This window comes from Corvus hawaiiensis, chromosome 30 (assembly GCF_020740725.1).
Source record: "Corvus hawaiiensis isolate bCorHaw1 chromosome 30, bCorHaw1.pri.cur, whole genome shotgun sequence".
NCBI classification, from domain to species: Eukaryota; Metazoa; Chordata; class Aves; order Passeriformes; family Corvidae; genus Corvus; species Corvus hawaiiensis.
In genome coordinates, this window is record NC_063242.1 from 19,078,293 (window position 1) to 19,100,421 (window position 22,129).

The window sequence follows — 22,129 nt, forward strand, 5'->3', positions numbered from 1 at the left end:
GTTGTGAATGGGAAACTGTTGTATACACGTAATCCCATTAGTCAATATTGTTGTTCAAAATCCTTTTTTTTTTTCCCTTTCTCCTCTCACAACAAAGCTCCTAGGTCTATGGTGAAGTGTTTTGTGGCACATTTTTGAATGGGCCTTTTGCCCTGCTTTCAGTTCTTTAATGCAAGAAGCTTTACCAGGAAACAAGAATCTCTTTCTTCTCTGTCTGTGTTTTTTCATCTTGGGGCTGTGATGCTGAATATGCAGACAGACACACAAGTCAGATGATCTAAGATGTGTGATATTACAAGGTTATCCATTTCATGTGATTAGTATCTGTGCTGGAGTTGTTTGGTCTGCATTTCATGTCTGTGCCATCTAAATATGTCTTAATCCTTTTTAAAGAAGAGATTCTTGTGTGTTTTAACACACCTTCAAGGATGCTATAAAGTAAATCTTCCTTGCATTATATTTAGTGCCATCTCTTGAAAGAGGCAATTAGTTGGAAAGAAGTATTTTTTAAATTAGCTTTTGTCATTGATAAAAGGCTGTATGAAAATAAAGCCTGATCCTGCAAACACTTGCAGATATGTTCAGTCTTACTTTTCCAGGTAACTTGTTGCCTTTGGCTCATAAAGACATTGCCTAAAATAGTCAAAATGAGTAGTTTTGTAGTTTCATTTGAGCATGGGCCCCATTAGCTGAGGTTTCTGCAGAAGTGCATCATTAGTCATGCAGTTAGCACCTTTGTTAAGAGTACTGAAGTGCGTGAGTTTTTACAGGATTGGATCCATTTATTGGTATAAGTGACTCCTTTGCACTACTGGGCTGGTATATTTTAAAATCTTAGAGGGAAAGTTTGAGATGTTCTTGTAAATGAATGTGTTAATTAGTTCTTGTAATACTGAAAGCTGAATGTAGCCTGTGAGAATACTGGACACTAAATCAGTGAAGTCTGTGACAAAAAATCATTTTTATCCAAAGTGGGGTCAAAATGAGATTTTTTTTCAAGGCACCAAATTTGTGCTTTATGTTCTTTTTAATATACTTAATCTTCTAAGAAGACATGATGAGCTGCTGTCAAACTTTTCCCCAGCTGGTTTTACATTTAAGGGTTTTGTTGTCTGCGAAATGCTGCTTACAGAACAAAGATTTTTCTGCCTGGAGGTGCCTCTAGGTGATTTGGGGCAATTAAAGGGATTACTGGCCCCAAAGCAGAGGCTCACTGAAGCAAGTATGTTCACAATTCCAAGATTTTATTTCACAACCCAAAGTATCACCTTACTCAAGTAGCTGCTGGTTTAAGCCAGGGAAGAAGGCTGCCTCTGCTCTTGTATTACCTCACATTTAGGGTTTTCAGCTGTCAGAAGTACACAGCTTTATTGATTGAATGGAGTAGGAGAGCCAGATCGATTTTATGCATTTTCAGGGACTCAAACTTACTTTTCTTTCTGCATATGCCCGTGACTTCAACAGAAGTCAGCAATCATGTTTGGAAGGTAGCATATGCAAGCATATCACACTCCTGGCTTGGGGAAATGGAAGAGCAAATGACAAATACTGTGAGCCATGACTTAGCAGTTTTTAAGATTCTTAGTAGCTGTTTTTAAGATTTTAATGTTTTTTTCATTACAACTGGAAGCATTAGCAACATTTCTGAGTCACATGACCTGATAAAGGGTTCCATATCTCCTCTCCATCTTTTCGGCAGAGGAAGTTATTCCAGTATTTCCAGCTCCAAAGTCTTGCAATCTATGGTAGAGGCTTTTTAAAGTTCATGGGCTGTTGGGAAGAGGTGGAGATGCTCAGTCTAATAATCCCCCTTGCATTCTGCCTTTTTGACAAAGTTTCTGACTTTCAAGATCCAAAAAAAACCAGATTTAAAAAGATAAAGCCCTAAAGAGCTACATAACAGAAGGCAGAAAATAAGATTCATTATGGATTCATAGAAATTCATGAATGTTTAATATGTTTTAGCTTTGTTTTTGTTGTTCAAACAGTCACCGGTCTCTCATGCCTTCCACTTTCAGAGAATCCGCAATGAATACTGAATGAAGCATACGAACACACAAACGCAGAGTTCTTCTCCATACCTTTCCATGGAGATCAGGCTCTCTGGAAAATGCTGGATATCACCATGGAGGTGGTAACAACTGTGGCCATCAAAGTGTTGCTTTTAGTGTCTGCCTTGGTCCTGCTGTCACGGGAAGATGCAGCTGCTGGGACAGCTCAGGTACCAAAGTGTGCCCCAGGAGTAGGGAGGGCTGTCTGGGAGTTGCCTCTGCACCGGCATCTCCCATAGCAGGAGCCAGGGTAAGGTAGATGTGAAACTGGAAAACAAGCCAACAGACCCAGATGATCAGCAGTGTAGTTCCTGAGTTTATAGGAGGAAGTGTAGAGAAATGCAAGGGGAACAGTGCATCCTTCTGGCTGCTCGACTTTGTTCTCGCATCCTCCACCCATCCCTTGGTATTTGAGGTTAGGGTCTGAGTGTGTGGACACCTTTTGTTCTCTTCTCCCAGAAACTTGTGATACTGAAGTCAGTCAGGAGGGGCTTCTGATTTTATTTCTTTTTGTTACTACTTTTCCTTTTCAGCAAGGCAATTGCCTTCTGTTTCAGTAATGCTTTATTCTGTGGATGTGACCTGGGGGCACCATTGCCTGTCTCAACGAAACCAGCCAGCTGCTCTGGGGCATGCTAAATCCCCAACCGGTTGTTAACCTGTCATGAGATGGGGTCTCATCTCCTTCTGGATTAAGATGTTCAAATAGAGTTTGGAGCTTTTTCAGAATTACCTGTTTCATGGTCATACTGGCAGCGGTGCCTGTGAGTAGTTCACTGCAGCTGCTCGCTTGGGTTGTGGTTACCTAACAGTCTTTGAAATAGCACATTTACTGACAATGGTAAAAGCACCTTGAAAACTGAGCAGTGGCACTGCAGAACTGTCCCAGTGTGTCATGTTGGGATGGGACACACAGCTGTCCCTTGTACTTAAGAGCCTTTTTTTAAAGAATTTCTCTCCAGTTGTTGCTGTGGTCTGTGAATTGAAATAAAAGTCGTACCTCCTCCCAAATATTCATGAAATTAGGCAATTCCATGGCCAGCTTCCCAGTCTATAGCTTGGGAGGTTGGTATTACTGAATTTCCTTTCAGTTTCTGATTTTTTTTAATGTGTGTATGGTCTGTTAAATCATTTGCCCATGGAGTCAGAAGTTAGAGTGTGCATCTTTGAGATCAAGATAAATATTTCTGAAATTTAAGTCTTGTTTCTGTGAAAAGCTTATTGGACATTTTGTTGTGCTCTGGAGTAGTTCACTGGGCTTCAAATGAGAATTAAAAAAAAATGCTGGGAGTGACAGTTGTCTTTGCACAGGATTCTGCAGCCCAGCAAAAGATGCTGCTTCAGCTCCCCAGCAAAACTGGCAGGGACAGGGTAGAAGATTTGCAGGAGTAAAGGAGGGTAAGGCTTTTTTGTCTATCTTTTTCCAGGACAAAGGGAAAGAAAGTAGCTCCTGTTATACTCTATGTATAAAGGGGAGATCAAAGCTTTCAGAAGAAATACCAGATTGGGAAGGGGAAGCAGCTGTTTCCTTCTTCCTCCTACTTTCCTCTTCACTTCCCTGTCCTCCCCCATCGCTGGGAGGATCTCAAAATCCTGCAGAGATTTGGGCTCAAGACTTGTTTGTGGTGAGATGTGGATTGTGAGAGTGGTTGGGGAATATGGCTTCATGTGATTTTTCCTACATTTGCATTAAGTGCAGAGCTGGGGGCAACGTTCCTGAAACCTGCCCTAGAGAGGCAGGCTGTTGTGATGTGATCCTTGTGTTGCCCTCAGAAACTGCAATTTCATTGACATAAAAAAGTGTCTCTTGACTATTCTTGTTTAAGAATGGGATAGATGATTTGGTGTTCAGAGAGTGTGTGCCTCCTTTGGCATGCAGATCTGTGGAAAACCAAGGGTGTGCACACTTGTTTGGATGCATATGAAACTAGGCAGATTGTTCAAATGACCATTAGTTTCCATTAGCCATTGGTTTCATCACTCTCTTGTTCCAAATGCTTGTGGCAAATAACTGGGAGAACTAAATTCAGAGCGACTCCTTGTGGAGAGGTAGGACAGTTCAGGAGATAGACAGTAGTATGGGATCCTAGAATCATAGAATGGCTTGGGTTGGAAGGGACCTTCAAGATTATCCAGTTTCAACTCCCCTTCCATGGTCAGGGACACCTTCCATTAGCCCAGGTTGCTTAAAGTCCCATTCAGCCTGGCCTTGAGCACTCCCAGATATGGGGCATCCACAACTTCTCTGGTCAACCTGTTCCAGTGCCTCACCACCCTCAGAAGGAAGAATGTCTTCATAGTATCTAACCTAAACCTGCTGTCTTTCCGTTCAAATATCATTTTGTTTATCTTTCTGGATAAATATGTGTGTTTAGTGATGCTTTGTTATGGCATCACACTGTGACCAGACAGGCAAGAGGAGAGAAACCTTGCCACCTCCAACCGTTTGGACTACTTTGCAAAATACTTTGAATTTTTCTTTTTTGTCCCCTTTTCTGTCCTCCACTGGCTTGCCTGATAGCAGTGGCAGAATACCTCCTGCTCCTCCTCTGGTTACAGCCTGGAATCAACTGCTGAAACAATTTCTAGAGAATAAAATTGAAAGGTAATAGAGGATAGAGAACAGCATGGCCGCACTTCATATGTTATCTGTGATGCCTAACAGAGCTTCTTTAATAGAAGACAACTCTTCTCTGCTGTCCTTGTGTGAGTGGGGCACAATGCTACAAGAAAAAAGATGGGATAAGTGAATATTAATGAAATCTGTCATTAATTATCACCAGAGCAGACTGTGGAGAATTGGGTTGCATTTGCAGTGGTTTTAAATATAACTTTGCTTATGCAATCCTGTTAAACATTGTTGAAGTATGTCACTGAGAAAGCTCATTATATTTGCTATATAAAGATTACGACTTTTGGGGGAGATTAAAGTTTTAGCAGTGGTTGCCGTCTTTCTTGTGGCCACAACAGTGACCTGTTATATGTGGAACAGAGTGGGGAAGCTGTGGGTAAGCCAGATTTTCTGTCTGTCTGGAAGCACAACATTTAAAGCTGTTAAGCCAAACCACAGAAAACTCTGTGAACTTTTCTTCAGAAAGCAAAATTCTTCAGAAAGGGGGCATGTTCAAACAGTGGGAAACATTCCTTTGTTTTCCTGAGTATGTATCTTTTATATCATGTATACAGATGAGTATGTGTGCTTGTGTGTATATAAGAAGAAAAAAGAAAATTCAAAGAGAAATACTGGCTTCAGACAAATCAAAATGCTCCATCCCCCATGAAATAGGAGATTTTAAAATTTTTCTGAGAATAGTGTCAAAAATAAAAGCAGAGAGTCTGAGCCTGGGTGTACAGGGAGGCAGGGCTGCCTTGGCTCACAGTTTTGGTGTGCTGGGCTGTGTCTGAGGGGGCTGATGTGCAGACACTGTCCTGCAGTGTATTTTATTCACACCAGCCAGCGCTTGCTCCAACAAGTCATCTGCTGGTCTGAGTTAAAGCAATGTCTGCAGATGGATAATTAGACACAAGGCACCTGCTGTATCAGTGATTAAAAATAAGAAACATTATGGCTAGTTATTGTACAACTTGCGAGAAACCTCTGTATAATGATGGTACATTTGCCATCAGATTAGGTCATGAAGCAGCTTTACTGCAGCTTGGAAAATTAGGATCAAAAATAGTCCTCTGATTAAAACTTGAGCTTTTGAAAGCTCTTCAGAGAAGAAAGATATGCAAATGCAGATGTATGGGAGAAATTAAGCAATCTGCATATGCACGATTCTTGAATTTAAAGAGAGCAATTGATGTAACCACCGTGCTACTCATTTCTCACAGTCACCCTGTCTTAATACAATTAAATGAAACATCAGAATCATCTGGGAATTAGTTGCTTAAAATACAATCCATAATGGCTCAATGTATTAACATAGTGAACTTAGGAGTTTCTGTGGTCATGCAGCTGTTCTGCATGTACCAATATCAGCCTGCAACAGCAGTTTTCATGAGTTAGATTTATTAATTTCTCCCACACTTAAAAAAAAAACCCCATAACTTTATCACATATTTATCAGCAGTCAAATACTTTCTCTTTGAAACAGCATTTGCTTTCTGATATCATCAGGAGTTGGTCTCCTCCTCCTTTGCACTTTGCTGCAGCAGCATGATTCCATCAGCCTCAGGGCATCTGCAGGTCCCCTACATCCTGTCAGGCAATTTTTAAATGCTTGGGAAAAAAAAGAATGTTCCTATCAGTAGAGAAAAATTGTTAAGTTCCAAAGACTGGATGTGATCCATATTAGTCACAGGCCTGTTTGGCATCTGTCTGTTGAGCTTGAAGGAGTCCAGCCTATTCCCTGTGACTGTTCTAGATGCTGCTCACTGGCTGAGTTGAAGGAGGTGCCCGTAGCTGCAGTGGAGGAAGGCTTGGGGACAGCCAGCAGCTATGGGAGCAGCTTCCTGGTATGCAGGAACAGTTAATCACTTCTTGTGATTTGAGGATTGTTTTGGGCTGATCCCATTGAGGACAGCAGATCTTTTCCTCCCTCACAAAACCCAGTAGAAGCTGATCACTAATCACTTGTGTGCTTCCCTTACCTGGCTGGCTGCAGGAGACCTTCTGCTGATGTGATGCAGGGGGTGGTAGATGGCTGAAGCAGCATGGTGCCTTTTGGTCACAGCATCAGCTTATTGGTATGAATGAGGCTGTTTTAAACAATTTGAAGCTGTAGTTCACAGGAGGTCTGTGCAGGGGCTGACCTTTACTTCATTTAATCTTACTTTGATGTCCGTAGATCTCCAAGGGTTAAGTTGTCCATGAAGAGTTTCTCTGCACATCAAGCCTGCAGTTGCAGGCTGTTCTGCATGTAAGGTGTCAGAGTTTGGTAAGACTTGATGATACTCCCTTTTTAAAACCTCGTACCCATTTTAGACAAAGTTCAGCACAGTGTTTCTTGACATCTGTTTGACTGATGTCTGTTTGCACCTGACCCCAGCCCAGTTTGTATATTAAAAGTGATGCTCTGTTGAAGTAGATGTTGCCTGTTGTCTGTGAAACGGACTTGGTTTATGCTACTGGTTAAGGCTCATGATCATGGTGAATACAGTTGCTTCCCGCTCCCTCTGCAGCAGCCCCATAAGCCTGAACCACCTACAAGTGTGGTCTTGGAGATGAGCAAGGAGCATGGAATAGAGCATTACAACTAATGATACAAACAAGCAGTATCCAGTAGGATGTACCCCAAGTTCAAACACGATGTACCCCAAAGTCAGAGGTCAGCACAAATCTCGTGCTTATTCAGAAAATTGCCACAGGTTCCGCTGGAAAGGGCAACAGTCCTGGCAGTGAGCATGCTCCCAGTTAGCTGGGGCAGTCAAATTCCCTTGCTTGTTTATCAGTGTTCCCAGGCTGAAAGGCTGATAGAAAGTGCTTCCTGATCAGCATGATAAATGGAATTTTGCATGATAATTATGTTTACAGCAGGACAGATGTACTAATAACACGTTCCCTAAAGACTTCAAATGAGCTATAAAAGAATCAAATCTCTGCTGAAAATGCTGGCAGCAGTATTATTAATTGTGTAAGTTACAGCTGATAATTGTCTTGTTTCATTTGAATGAGGCAGTCAGCTATTAATGGCTTGTGCTCTCTAGTACCAAAACAGCAGACTGCGCAAAATTTGTCAGTCTGGATAATATAGTTGTATATTAGCAACGAGTCCTAATGGACATACTCTAGTGGCTAGGGAAGGGAAGAAGTGTTAGAGTTAATTTCTAATGCCGTTTCATCTTTTCTATCAAAATTCTTGCTTATGTGCCTTCAGGAAGAGAACTGGTTTTTCTTATCTACAAATTGTTTGAGGTAAGACAATGCCTGCAGTAAAAAAACAAGCTCTCTTTGTGGTTGTCGAGGATTGAAATGGAGAATGACTAATTAGCTGTCTTGTTCCACTTACCTCTTCCACAGTGGTGAAATGAACAAAAGTCTTACCCTTGTTTTTATGTTTGTGAGAGATGCCACTGTTGTGCAGATCTGTTACAGAGCATCCCTAAGTGTGCAATTGCATAGAGATAAATATACATATAATAGAGACATGACCTGAAAATCTGTTAGAAGTTATCAGGCCTGATTTTTAAAATAGCAGTAAAATGAATTTCAAATGGGAAATCATGGTAAGTATTGTACCAGGTTTACAGTTAAATAAAGATCTTGTAGGTAACTAACCAAATTCAAAACCCCACTGCTGCAAATTGAATTACTTTTTGTGACATCCTAATTCATTTGCATTCCCAAAGCACGTTTGATTTCATCTGCGGTAAGTTGAGCTGCAGATAATATCCCAGAGGAGCACGGTTCTCGTAGTCCTAACCTACATCCATGCTCTGGCTGATTAATCTGAAAATCCTTCAAAATTTCTCTCCCCTGCTATTACATCAAAGCATGCCCGAGTGAAAAACATGTGAGTAGAATCCTGAATTGTGTTCCCATAGCATGAGAAGGACTCTTTGTGTGTTTCATCAGGCAATACTTTGGGATTTTTTTATGGGGAAACAGACGGTTGACTTTGTAAAGAGTGTGAGATGTGTTCCTGGGTTAGGAAAAGAGAGCTGATGGTCTGGAAAAACTGCCCGGAGATGCTTTGTAAAAATTGTCCTTGGTTCCCTGTGACCTTTCATCAACTTAATTCATTGCTAATGAGCTGCAAATTCATTGCAATTCATTGCAGAGGTTTAAAATTGCCACTGAGTCAGATGACAGAGTGCCTTGTTTTATGTTATCAAGAAAAGTCCTCTGACTGAGGGAGGACTAGGCAGCAACGCAACTCTGAAAAAGAAGTCACAGACCCTTTGTCTCTGAAGGCTGCTGGTGGAAGTGCAGAGATTTTGAGAAGAGAAAGGAAGGGGGAGACCAGAAAAACTACAAGTCTTACATCCGCATAGGTTCTATCCCTATGCCTGCTCACCCTAGGGAAACGGTAATGTGATTGATTTGTTCCACACAGATGGGCAGAGCCTTTAATATCAAATATATGCATTTCTGCATTGGCTTAGTGGGTTTTTTCTCCCTAAAGCCGTTTAAAAAGTGCAGCTATATAAAGAAATTAAACACCCAAAAGAAAAAACCCACACAAAAGAAGGGTTTCCGCTAAAGAAGAATTAAATGTGTTTTTGCATCTCTGGTCATGGAGTTTGCCATCCAGAGGTCTGCCTGAGCTTGTGCTTAGCATGGCTGCAGTTACAGCCACAACACTACTCCTTCCAGACCTGGAAATCATTCTGAGTAAGTCATTTCAGACTAAGTCAGCTTACCACACCTTAGCTTTGAAAGAACCAGCCACCGCATCAGCTCAGGTTCCCATGCCAGGTGCTTTTCAGGCCTGGTGCTGCGATTTGCTCCTGTGCTTCCCAGATGCTTGGAGACAGAGACCTTGGGCAGCCAGCTTTGAGTGCTGGGAAGATTCGGTAATGTTGAGTGGTGCTTTATGCCCTTCTAAATGCTTTTTTAGTAAAGCTGTTAACAAGGGGAGGTTCTTCATCATAATCATGGGATTATGGAAGCCATCCCTGCCTCTCCTGAGCCTCGTAAGAGGAGGAGGGAGATGCACTATCAAGCTGCCTGTCCTGAGACTTTACTGTCATTTTGAGACTTTTTGCCCCCACCTCCTGTGTGTATAGATGTCTGAAGTAATGTACAGGTTATATAAACTCACCAAAGCTTAATGCTGTGTTGTTTGTTTGTGGTGGGGAGAGCTGGGTAACTCAGATCCTTCAGACTTCCTGTAAAGTCAGGGTGTGACCCATTGTCAATTAATCATCTCTACCAGGAGATGGGTTTGCAACTACAGTTAATTGTTGATTATTTTCCTTTAATGATTGCTTTATCTACTTGTTTGCTTATATGCACTATAGACTAGATCAAGTTGAGGGCTCAATACACATTTGAAGTGGATCACTGCAAATGTTGGGGTTGATCAGCCAACCTCTACTCTTCCTTATTGCATTATATGAATGCAGTGTATCTTTTGGGTGTGCTGGGGAGAAACGGAACAAGTCAGGAATCATCACTGAGGTTATTTGGTGCTGCAGTCAGTGCAATTTGGTGCTTTGAAGAGGCTGCCTGCTCTTGCATCTGCCAGAGCTGCTGCATCTGATCCTTCTGGCACAGCATGAGGGAACCAAGACAGGGGAGTATGGAAAATGAGATATTTGGGTCTCATGCTGCACCCTAATAGCAGTCTTTGTTGGCCAGATTGGTCACTGAGATGCTATTTTATTGCTCTGATAATGTAAAGTATCAGTAGACTCAGTCTAACAGAGTGCTCTGGCAGTTTTCCTTACTTTTGGTGTGTTAATGAATCTGCTTTTAGAATAAAATAAAATATTGCAGTTGGAAGGGACCTGCAAGGATCATCTAATCCAACAGCCTGACCACTTCAGAGCTGACCAAAAGTTACAGTGTATTGTTAAGGGCATTGTCCAAATTTCTTGAAGTTTTTTTGGGTTTTCTCCCCTCAAAAACTGATTGAAAACTTATATATCATTGCCGAGTATTTGCTAGCCAGCCAACTTGTTGGCACCCAGAAAAACTCAGTTCTCCAATAATTACATAAGCAGGAGATTGCTCCGGTTACATTTCATAACCCAGCACTGGGACAGTATGTGGGGAATATAAGAAAATAAAAGGCCATAAATTTGGGAACCTTTTGAGTCTGCATATCCAGCTGTTGGTGGGGTGGCAGGGCAGCACGTGTTCCCTGAGTGAGTGGGGATGGTGCCTTGGGAAGAGGCTGTTTTCAGCAGAGAGTTGAGAGGTGCCTTTGGCCTCTGCCAATTGCCATGTATGCTCTTGGGGGCATATTGATCCCGGGAAAGGCAGTTCTCCAGCCTGCAGATGTAGGCTGCATTTGTCAAGTCAATTAAATGTTCATTAGGGTGACTGCTGGGTACTCTGTTGTGAAAACAGGTGGGCAGGCTTCTTCTCAGCTTCTCTCAATATTGGACCCTACTGTACCCACCATGCCTTAAAACAGAGCAACGATACAGCTACACAACCAAATGTTACCAGTGTTATGAGAACAATTCTTCCTTACTGGAAGTAGGGGAGGCGAGGATTCCTCATGGAGATCCAGTCTCTTAAATGTCACCTTTTAAACCATGATTAGACTTTGTTTGTGCACCTGTGATAGGCTGAACCATGATGTTTGGTCTGTAGCTGGTCTTCCACCATGCAGACCTAAATGTTCACAATGCAGTAAACTGGGTTTTGAAAACATTTAAATTGAGAGTAACCTCACACTGGGAATGAGCCAATTGCTGTAAGCTATGCTGAGCAAGGGACCTCAACAGAGAGAGAAGAAAATGATCTAACCCTCTGCTACCAGCAGAAACCCAGTGTCCAGTAACAGGGAGGTGCCATGCCCAGTCATGGTGGCAGGGATGGGGGAAAGAGGACTATGTTTGCTTTTCCCAGAGTGAAAAGTGCTGAGTGGCTCCAGTGGTACTATGCTGAGTGGCTCCAGGATCTGTCCCTAGTGAGACAAGCAGGGAAGAACCAAGCTCTCCCCCTGCAAGACTCAGCTCCACAAACTCACTGGTACATTGAAGCAGTTCTGCTGGAGAGTAAGGATCTACCTTTACCCTAATAAAGGATCTTGTGGTACTGTTTTTGGAACATGTCTCCTGTATTGCAAATGTGTTTCTTAGTAGAGCATAAGCAAATGCAATATTTTAAGTAAATATGTATTTTTGTACTCAAAGGCCTTTGACATTGAATCTGACTGTGCATGAACTAACAAGCAACAAGGCATTAATTCCTATGGATGTAATAATGTTTTGAATTATGGCACTGGACTGTCTCACCTTATCACAGATTTCAAAAAGTTAAGAGGTCTAAGCTGTCCAATATGATAGCTGATCTCTGAACAATATGCATAGGCTTGGTCTTCAGCAATGAGTGGCCAGGGAAAGCAGGGCATTGACTCTTGGGTATGTAATGGGATGCTGGGAAAAGTGCCTGATCCCAAGGGTATGTGTAGCAAGTGTAGCCAGAACTAAATGCACAGTATGCACCAGTAAACACTCAGATTGCCACCACCTGTGCCAGCCTTCATATCTCATGCCCGAAATGCCTCATGCTAAGCTTTCTCCTATTAGTTTGTTCTTTGAGCCCTGCTCACACAGGGGGCTTTTCTTTCTCTGTCAAGAACTCTATCGAGACCATTCACAGTGTCTAGGATATATATTTTTAGCAGTGCAATTAATTGTATGTTCAGCTCTCTTCCAAGTCTAAGAATGTTAAGATGTGGGATTGTGGAATATGTTCTCCCAGACAGCACATGTGCATCTGGAAGTGAGACAGGGATATGAGACTGGGCTGTAGGTAACCTAAAAAACATTTTAAATGGAAGAGGAAAGGGCTGGGGTCTTAATTGCATGGTTATGTGTGCAGGCTAGAATTAAAGTCTTTTTTTCAGGTGACTTAGTAGTGCATGTCTGTGTTTCCATGTGTTACGGTATCTACTGCATCAAGCCTTGATGTGCAGGCGAGTTTCTTAGTTAATTACAGGGCTTTGGGTGTTGTGGAATACAACATTTCGTGATTTGATACTTTAAAGACTTGCACTCTGGCAGTGTGTGGTTTCCTCAGATAGTTGGTTTAAATGTTTCTTCATTTCCCTGGGATGTGATGTTTAAGGGGAAACACTGCTTTTGAAAAGAGCTAAATATTCATTGTTTTGCAATGCACAAAGTTTTGTCAGATGAAGTATCTGTTAGATTCATGTTAATCCAATGAAGGCTGTTAGGGTGTAGGTTTTACTGCAGAAAAAAGGAGATAAAGATGGACAGTTTGTATGTTCTTTACAGTGCTATTGTATCTGCTTTGGCAGGCATCCTTGTTTTCATAAGGTCAGATGATTAATCTTGTTATTTACTTCTTTCCTAGTTTTGAGTGTCTCTAATTAAGCTGATGCCCATTGATGTCTTACCATGATAATATGTGTTAGGTTATAAGGTAATGGTAGTTCTGAAAAATATAGCTGTGGCAGTGTTTGGGCATACTCAAAACAAATCACTGCACAGAAGCCTTCTGAAAGCTATCACACTGCTGCAGAGTCAGTAAAGTGAAGACAGTGAATCTGTAAATCATTGGTTAAAGATAATAGAGGATTTAGACTTTTGGCACTTCGGCATCTCGGAGAGCTCTGCTGTGTTTAAATTAATCTTACTGAATCGTGGCTGTAGCTCCTCCTGTTATGTCTTGGGCGAGCCAACAGAATGAGGACTGGGTGCAGAGGCAGCTGCCTGCAGTGGGAAGATAGCATCGTTAAATCATGGAATCCTTTAGATTGACCTTTAAGTTCATTGTGTCCAACCATTAACAAGCACTGCCAAATCCACCACTAAACCATGATGTTAGGTTTCCAACAAGATACATATTTGGCGAATTGGGAATCCTACTGGGGAAGATGAAAATGAAATGTCCCCCGGAGTCAACAACGTGGTGATTGCTCTTCTGTTCTCCCTAGACTGAACCCTGGGAGTTTTTTGCCTTCACTGGAGATTTCTAGAAATCGTGTCTTCTAGAAAGACTCATAGTGTGTCAAGTTGAATTGTGCAAGATGCTAAAAAAGCCCAGAAGTCCAAAATTCCTCTTCTACCATACCTTCTGTTTTTCTGCACAATTGCATATACACATTCACACTAGACAAGTGCTTCGACAGTGAACAGCTTACTACTCAGAACTTCTAGTGAAAGCTCCTTGTCTCTTTGCAGTGCTAGTACTCTTGATTTTATATTTGATGTAACCAGACCGAGATGATCTCTCTGGGGCATTGGGACAGGGCTGTGCTAGAATTTTGTATGCTATTTGAAGGATCACCTGTGTAAAGCTACATAATTTGTGAACAGAGTGTTGTGTTGCGTTGTGAAAGGTCACTGGGATACTTCAGTATTGTCATGTTTCCTTTCTTCAATGTTTCTTAACTTCTTTCCTCATTCTTACTTAATTCTTGCTTACATCTTATCTTTGGGATGGCAGTGTAGGTATTTTTCATGTTGAGGTGTTAGGTGTAGACAGGTTAGGAGGCAGCAGTTGAAGTACTGTGTATTTCAAAGCTTCTGCCTTGGATAATGTGGGAGGATGAGGCTTGCAGGAGGAGTTGGATGACAATACAGGTGGAATATTGAGTGCAGGAGGTACCCTGGTTTAGGAGGAGTGTGTAACATGGAGCCGTGTTCATGCCATTGCTCTTCCATCATCTCTTTGTTTCTGTCCATCTTCCTGCTTATGCCCAAAAGGTTGATGGAGACTGAGGAGACAGTTGGCATGGCATTATTCTCCTAGTTATCACTAGATTTGAAGGTCTGTCTCCTTGCAGTGCATATCCCAAGAAAGCAGGCTGTTAAGGGTCCTGCTAGCTCAGGATCTCTGCTTCAAAGACTTTCCTTCACAGCCCACTGCAGCAGGCTGTGGTCTTAGACTATATTGGCATCCTGCCTGCACATAGGTGACAGCTAAATGGAGGGCTCTTGGTGTGTTCTCTGTGTGTTTGGGTTGGGCTGCTGAATTAACAAAATAACCCATTTTCAGCGTGTGCCAGATGCTTTTAACTCCCATTGTGGGCAATAAGCTGCTCAGCTTGGAAGTCTTAAATGGAGTTTGATGTTCTTTGCAGATAATGGCTCTGCTGCATAATTATGATAGCACACAATTAAAAATGGCTCTATGTCACTTTGGGTAGCTCCTGGAAATTCTATTTCCCTTAATAATTTTCAATAGTCTCAGGGTTTGTTTTTCCTGTGTTTGTCTTCCTGTAATATTGGCAAAAGATAGGAAGAAAATGAGCTGGGACATAAGAATCCCAGCAAAAACTTCAGAGGGAGGGTGAGAGGTGACTCATTAGCGGGTCTTTCATCTGGGTTCATGCTGGGGCATGAAGTCAGGGGTCAGGAAGTGAATGGGGATTCGTTCACAGCTGATGTCTTGTATAATATTTCAGAAGAATGCATTAATTGTCACAGCTTAGCCTGGGAGTTTGGGCAGAGGTGTGCAGCGGGCAGGCTGAGGAGGGGTTGGAGAGAAGTGGCATTTAAGTTTCCCTGGAGTGAGAAAGGGGCCAGAGCTGCTGGGGACAGGGCATGGCCTGCATCTGGCAACTCTGCTCATAGCTACTCCCCTGGGCCTGGGGGCGGAGAGACAGCCAGCATCTGCACTTCTGTTCATACCCAAATCCAACTCCAAAGGGGTTAGGGAAAAGAATGGCAAATGATAACTTACTCAAAACACAGAGTAGCCTGCAAGATATGTTTGTAGCCGTATTATTGTAATATATAAAATACATATATATGTATATATTTATTTATTTACTTTCAGTATTTTTTTCATTCTACTACATAGAAGCCTAATCTTAGATCTCATTGAATATTCTCCTTATTTGCCTTCTACTGTTCAAGCCATTTTGGTGCTGGAAGGAGCAATATGAAGCCCAAATGAAAAAAACAGCCCTAGTCTTGCTGTTCCGATAGAGGATCACGGTGATGCTCTGCCTGGTTTGACCCATGGGAGCCACAAGTCCAGTGTATGTCTTGGTAGCTCCTCAGGGAATGCTTGCAAAGGACAGGTTGGCTTTTGAGCAAGACCTCCTCTTTGAGTCTGGAGCTGGCACTTTTCCGAGGGTGGATGGATGGCAGAGGGAAAGCCTTCACTTACACCTCTAGGCAGGCCCTGAGGTATCCTTACAGGTATCCTGATCTCATTCCCAATCACTGCAGGTTTCATGATTACTTTCTTTCCACTCCCCTTCTGCACCTGTCTAGGGTAGTGTTCCTATGTGCAGGATACATCTTTTGTGATGAAGGCACAGTGGAAATAAAGAATCCAACATTTTTAAAGTGTCAAGCAGTCCTGTGCTTTTCTGATGCTTCCAAGCCACATTATTATAAACACTGCTGTGATCAGAAGGTAATGGCACAGACATTTCTGCCCTGTGGTTCTTGCCCATTTTGCCTGCCCACCTGAAGGGAGGAGGTGGCCCAGTGGACGTGGGAGCTGCCAACAGTCTTCAGCTCTTGAAATGTCTTTGTCATCCCAAGTTCTCCCATGAGTGTTAATGCAGCCAGCAGGTGTTCAGATGATTGGCAATCGTGTGTCCCATGTCACTGTGTCTGAGGGGATGCAGTTGTTTCAGACAAAGTGAAGAAGCTTGTCCTGAAGGGATGTTTTGTGTTCTGGGAGCCAGCAGCACTCTAGATGCTGGCTTCAGCTGTTACAGGTTTGTGGTCTTAACAGAAGCAGGGGGAAAATTTCACCCCCAACATTCACAGAAAGTAGTGGTATTTAAAATGCATCTTTTTCTTCCTGATTTTGTAGCTGTGCTAGAAAGTCATTACACGTGGGTTTATTTTTCCTTATCTCTTGGATTATCATTGGCTTCTTTCCTGCCTTCCTTCCTTCCTGGATGAATTTATCCAATGTTCTGATTGCAGCTCCTTTTTTTTTTTTTTATCACCTCCTGTCTATGTGGCTTAAGATTCTGTATGTTTAACATAACTGAGCTGAGTATTTTGCAGCAACTGAGAGCAAAGATAATTTCCCCCTGATTGATGGGGTGGTTATGGTCAATATATTTGTAGTCTACTAGCTTTGGCTATGTGCTGTTTTGGTTACAGACCTGCCTTATTTTATTTTTCCTTGTATTTAGTTTCTTTTTTTTCCCTTGTATTTTGTTCTATTTTTGCAACTGAGCCATGTATTCATCTGACTTTGGAGAGGGGAAACGAAGAGAACATTTCAGCTTTCAAGAAACTTCCACAGAGATACAGACAGCATTTTAAAATACAAAATAGGTATCAACACAGCTTTACATCAGAATGATGGTGATGTGTGATATAAAACAGTTTGGGTTATTTCAGTGCAAGTGTCTACATATACCAGCTGCTATAGCATGCTAATCAATTGTTGAAAAAAAACCCCTTTTAGGAGTTGTATGGACCTGGCTGCTTGCCTGAAGAGAGAAAGATGATTAATTTAAATACTAAGCACCAGTTGAGGTGATTAATTCTTAATGAAGTCAATGAAAAACTGATTTTGCTTGTATTCCCTGGAAGATCCTTTCAAAAGCTTTGCTTTTCCAAAATTGTTTTTTGTCCCGTGTGTGTGGTACAGGATGTGACTTCGTTCACAGCAGGTAGGCTCATTAGTTGGCATTTCTAGTATAATATCCAGCTGTGGAAAGCTTATAAAATACTGGTATTTAGGTCATCTTAATTAGGCCTTGAAATAAAGATTTAAGATCAAGTGGAATAATTGCACATCCTTCATTGCGTCTGAGCTTCCTCAGTGAGAAGAGGGTGCGATTCCTGGGCAGTATGAATTGATATCAACAGAGTTGCTCCAAATCTGCCTCCCCAGTGCTCCTTTGACAGTGCTGGGAGTTGAAGTGATTAAAACTAATGATTCTGGGGAGAGGTGAAAGATGTGGCAGTTTTCAGCTGGGTTGGGGGGTGGGCTGGATATCCTTGCTCTCACTGCTGCTTGTGCCAGAACCTTTTATGCGTGCTTTCTTCCTTCCTAGATGGATGGGTTTATCCAGAGTCACGCTTGTATTATGCCCTAGTTGAGAGGGAGCTCAGGGATCAGTGTTCCTCTCCCAAGTTTGGGTGAACAAAGAGCTTCCCCCACTCCTTTGTGCTGGCTCACTTGCCATGTAAGGTACCCAAAATGCTGCAAAATCAGTACTGGTGAAAATCAGTGTGAGGTCTTTCATGCCAAGAGGAGGTGGCAGCAATTCCCATCCAGCCTATGTTGCATTTGAGGTTAGCAAGCAAAAATCAGGAGGCGGCATCCCCAGTGCCGGGTTTAAGAAGTTGAGACCAGCGAGGGAAGCCAGAGGACTCCAGCAGGCAACAACTGGATGAGCAGCTGGTGAAATGCAGTTGGGTGTGTTCCTGCCACTGCATGCCTCTGCCTTCATGACAGATGCACATGTAGGATCTTCAAACCCTGTCTGACAAACTGTCAGCAATGAGGCTGAGGATGGTGCATAACTTTGGGCAAGGAGACTCTTGGAAAAAGGTTTCAGTGGCAACTGGAATATGCACCTGGTGCTGTACAAGCACCTGGCATCTACAGGAAATACAGTGTGACTAATTTGATAAATTTAGTATGAAGAAGGTGGCAAGGTTGTACCGCTGTTTATCTCTCTTTGACTAACAACATGCCAAGTATGCTTTTGGTGTTGTAACACTACAAGATGGGAGCATGCCATTGTTTGTGTTATTAAGCTAATGATGTATGAAGAGGTATTAAAAAGCCAGCAGCTGTTGTCTGTCACGTCATCTGCCAGTGGTGCTGGTAGTTGGAACCTACAGCTTTTGCTTATGGGTCAGTGAAACTGCAAGTGGAGGAGGAGCTCCTCCTGATCTGAATTTCTCCCAGTAAGAGCATTCCTGTGTCCTTTCTGACTGTGGATGGAGCTGAGGGAGCACCCATGGGTGCAGGAGACAGATATTTGGTCTCTTCTTCTTTGTCTATGCCAGCACATCCTGAAATGCAGACTTTTTTTTCACAGCATTTTGAAGGTGTATCCTATCTTGCACCAGATCTTCTAAAAATCCTAGTTTAGACAAAGCCTGAGGGGATTTAGGTTTGCATATTTTATCTAAGAGGATTATGCTTCACACTTAGTTGATCTATAAATTGTTTGAGGGGTTTTCTGTGATTTTCTAAGTGAGAAAAAGCTGCATGCACATTCAAATTGTCCTGAAATGTATTGTCTGTGGGTCAGTGATAGAAATTTGATGTTTGAATTAATGGCAAATGGAATCAGTGAACCTCAGGGTTATTTTGAACTGAAAAACATTTCAGTAATCACATTTGCAGCATGGCTGCCGGAACAGTTGTAGCAGCACAACTGGAGGGGCAAGGGAATTGCAGGAAGGATTAGAAACTGCTAACACTGGCATCAGAGTAGACAATTTACTGTGAAAATACAGCCCAGGAATAAATTAATGAGCACCTTTCCAAGCATATAGGTGTGCTCATAACATTCTGGAAATTCTGCTTGAAGATCAAGGGAGTAAGGCAGCTCAGTGGGAATTGGGCAAGAAATAGTGATAGTCTTTGAAGACTTTTATCACTGAAGTTCATACTCCGAAGTCACTGGTGAGGTGCTCCGTGCCTCAGCCATGGCCCCTGGGATTGATGGGTGCTGGCATTGCTCCTGCCAGCTGGGTGCTGGGGCACAGTGCCACGGCTCTGCTGGCTGTTGCAGCTGTTTTGATGCCCATCGACGACGGAATAGTTTCAATGATTGGCAGCTTGATTCTTCTTTATGTCCCTGCGGGTGGGCTGTATCTTACACATTCATTTATGGTATTTGTGGTGCTTTTTGGAGGGCTGGGTGCAGTCCTTGTTTTGTGCTGCTGTCAGGGTGTTTGGAGGTTGTGCAGCAGCAATGGCTGCTAAAACAAAGCCTGTATGGGGGCTTCTTCCCTGCCTGCTGCAACAGCCAATGTAATGCTAAGACTTCCATAATTATTTCTCTGAAGGTGGAGGAAGGATGTGACTCAGACATAGGAAAATGGCTTAAAACAGAGCCTAGCTCACCTGTGCTGCTCACAGGGATGGTCAGAGCTTCTGTTTAAACTGCTATTTTATTACCAGTGTTGCTGGCACCATCATCTTTCATCTCACTTCAGACACTCCGCACAGGAGCGATGAGATGGACGTCATGGAGAAACAATTGGCACTTACTTGGTAGAAAGTGCGAGGGGCAAAGAGAAGTGTCCCCTGTGGCAGTGTGAAGGACAGGCAGTCTCTGTGGATCTATGTCTGCATTATTTTGTCAAAGCACTGTACTTGTAGCATTGCCAGCTGTACTGCAGCATGCGTGGGACTGTGTTAGATGGGTGTTAAACCCTTGAAGGAAGGGAAACATGAACTGAGGAGGAGCTGTTGCGAAGCTGCAACTTCTGCTTTACTGTAGCAGCCTGCATGGAGTAAGTTTGCTTCTGGGTGGAATCAAATACACTAAGATAAGCAGAATGGAACAAAATTTATTAATATCCAAAGGTATGGCTTGGCTAGTGAAGGACAGTGTGTGATCTTTACTGAATAACAGCTTTGAGGACTTTCTCGTGCCCTCCAATCAGCAGTGATTGTGTTCTGTTTTCTCTGCAGACGTCGGCTGATCTCCCAGCGATCTTCTCTGGAAACTCTGGAGGACATCGAGGAAAATGCCCCACTGCGGAGGTCATTTTATTTACTGTCTCTCTGGCTTCTTGTCTGTAAAGCACATGCATGGGCAGGCTTGCTCTCCCTCCTCATGTTGAAAAGTAGCTGGGTCTTCACATTGAGATATTCTTCATAGTGAGTAAAAGTGTTGAAACTTCACACGTCCTGCAAGGTGGTGGCTGATGTGAATTGCATGTTCCCTGACTTTAGGTCATTAAACAAAAAGGCCGTATTTAAATGAAATGTCAGGAATTAAAATGTCAAATTTGATTAATAGAAAAGTGTAGTTGTCACCTATATGAATGACGAGCCCCAAGTCAATAGTACCCTAACATCTGTGGTACATTTAAAAAGTATGTACAGATGGTTTAATATAGTAAGTTTTTGAAGGCTAGTATTTTTAATGGATTTTTACTGTTTATTCTCTCAGCACATTCAAACTTATTTTGGTTACCAGCATTACTGTCTGTGTGTTGGCTAGTAGGTTTGTGACTGCTGCCCCACTAATAAATCTGCCCCCATCCTTGTTATATTGGCAGCTTCAGTGAAGTTTGATTTCTGCATCTAAGAGACCACAGCTTCCTTCTCTGGGGACCACAGTAATTAGTCACTAGGCAATCCTCTGGGGTGATGGAAAATGGAGCAACTGCTTAACAGTTCAGAAACTGGCTGGTCAGTAATCTGACCAGTGCATGGAATGCTTCCAGGTCAGCTGTTTGGCAAGACAGCAGTCTAAGTTTGACTGCCTCTTTATCTTGGGACCTGTAATTCAGCTGGTTTATATTGGTGTTTAGCCTATAGCATGCAGATTGGCTGTGTCTCCCTACCTCAAAGCAAAGAACAGCAGAGGCTGTACCAATTGGCTTATTACCAAGTCTTGATTATTTTTACAAAGCTTACCATGCTTTGCTTACCAGCATGTTATGAATTGTTCCCATAAGTGATTCAAACATGTATAATTGGTAAAAGATATAAACAAAGTATGGTTTGCCAGGCAGTATTTTTACTTGCTAATTTGCAGAATTGGTGGTAGAATGTCTCTCTTGGTGGTATTTTCCTGTGAAGAAGCTAACAAGGCTAATTGCAATCAGAGGGTGAGGGAATCTCAAGGTCTTTACCAGCAGGAGGAAGGCGGAAGTGGCAGAGTGATGGGGTGCCCCTCTCGGGGTGTGCCCGTGCAGCCCGATGGTGTTTGGGTACAGCAGTGGGGACTGGCACAGTGGTCTGTGTTTTCAGTCCAACGTAACGATCTCTTGTGCTTGAGAAGCTGTAGAATTCTGCCTGTGCAGGGGAGAGGATGGGAAAATTGGTTAGGGAAGCTTAACACAGAGGGACTGTGCTGGTCCCGTGCACCAGCAGAGGATGCTGGTCCCGGAGGAGCCACGGAGGATGCAGCAGCCGCGGTTGCAGCCCTGGACTCATCTCCAGTGCCTGCGAGCTCTGCCTCGCCTCGCAATGAAGCAGCTCTGGATGAGACAGAGAACGCTTTCACATGCACTGTGGTTTCAGCTGATTAGAAAGAGCAAGGGTGGAAGGGTGGAAGGCAGGGGGAGGGGGGAGGATATTGCTCTCATCTCTCCTCCCTTTGGCAATTTCTTTCTGTAACTGCAATTTATAAAGCCCATTCAGATGTAAAATAGATTTAAGGCTTAATGTTTTGAAGAATTGTATTTTTTTTCCTGGAGTAGTTTATTTTATTTTTAGTTGGTTTGTATACTGTCAGGAATGTGAAAAGCAATCTTTAGAGTTAAAATCAAATAGGAATTATCCTTCCAAATAGGAGATTTTAAATCTTTCTAAAATTAAAACAAGAAAGAACTTCCTTCAATGGCTCCTTTATCAATAGCTG

At 42.6% G+C, this 22,129-nt stretch overlaps 1 protein-coding gene across 2 annotated transcripts in view; it reads left to right on the plus strand.

Annotated features, from left to right (window-relative positions):
- The window catches only part of CABLES1 (Cdk5 and Abl enzyme substrate 1), a 71,201-nt gene that overhangs the window by 13,853 nt on the left and 35,219 nt on the right, over window positions 1–22,129 (plus strand). For both annotated transcript variants that reach the window (XM_048289381.1, XM_048289382.1), the window contains exon 2: window positions 20,227–20,298. In XM_048289381.1, coding sequence (XP_048145338.1) covers window positions 20,227–20,298 — 72 coding nt within the window. The remainder of the gene's footprint in view (window positions 1–20,226; window positions 20,299–22,129) is intronic.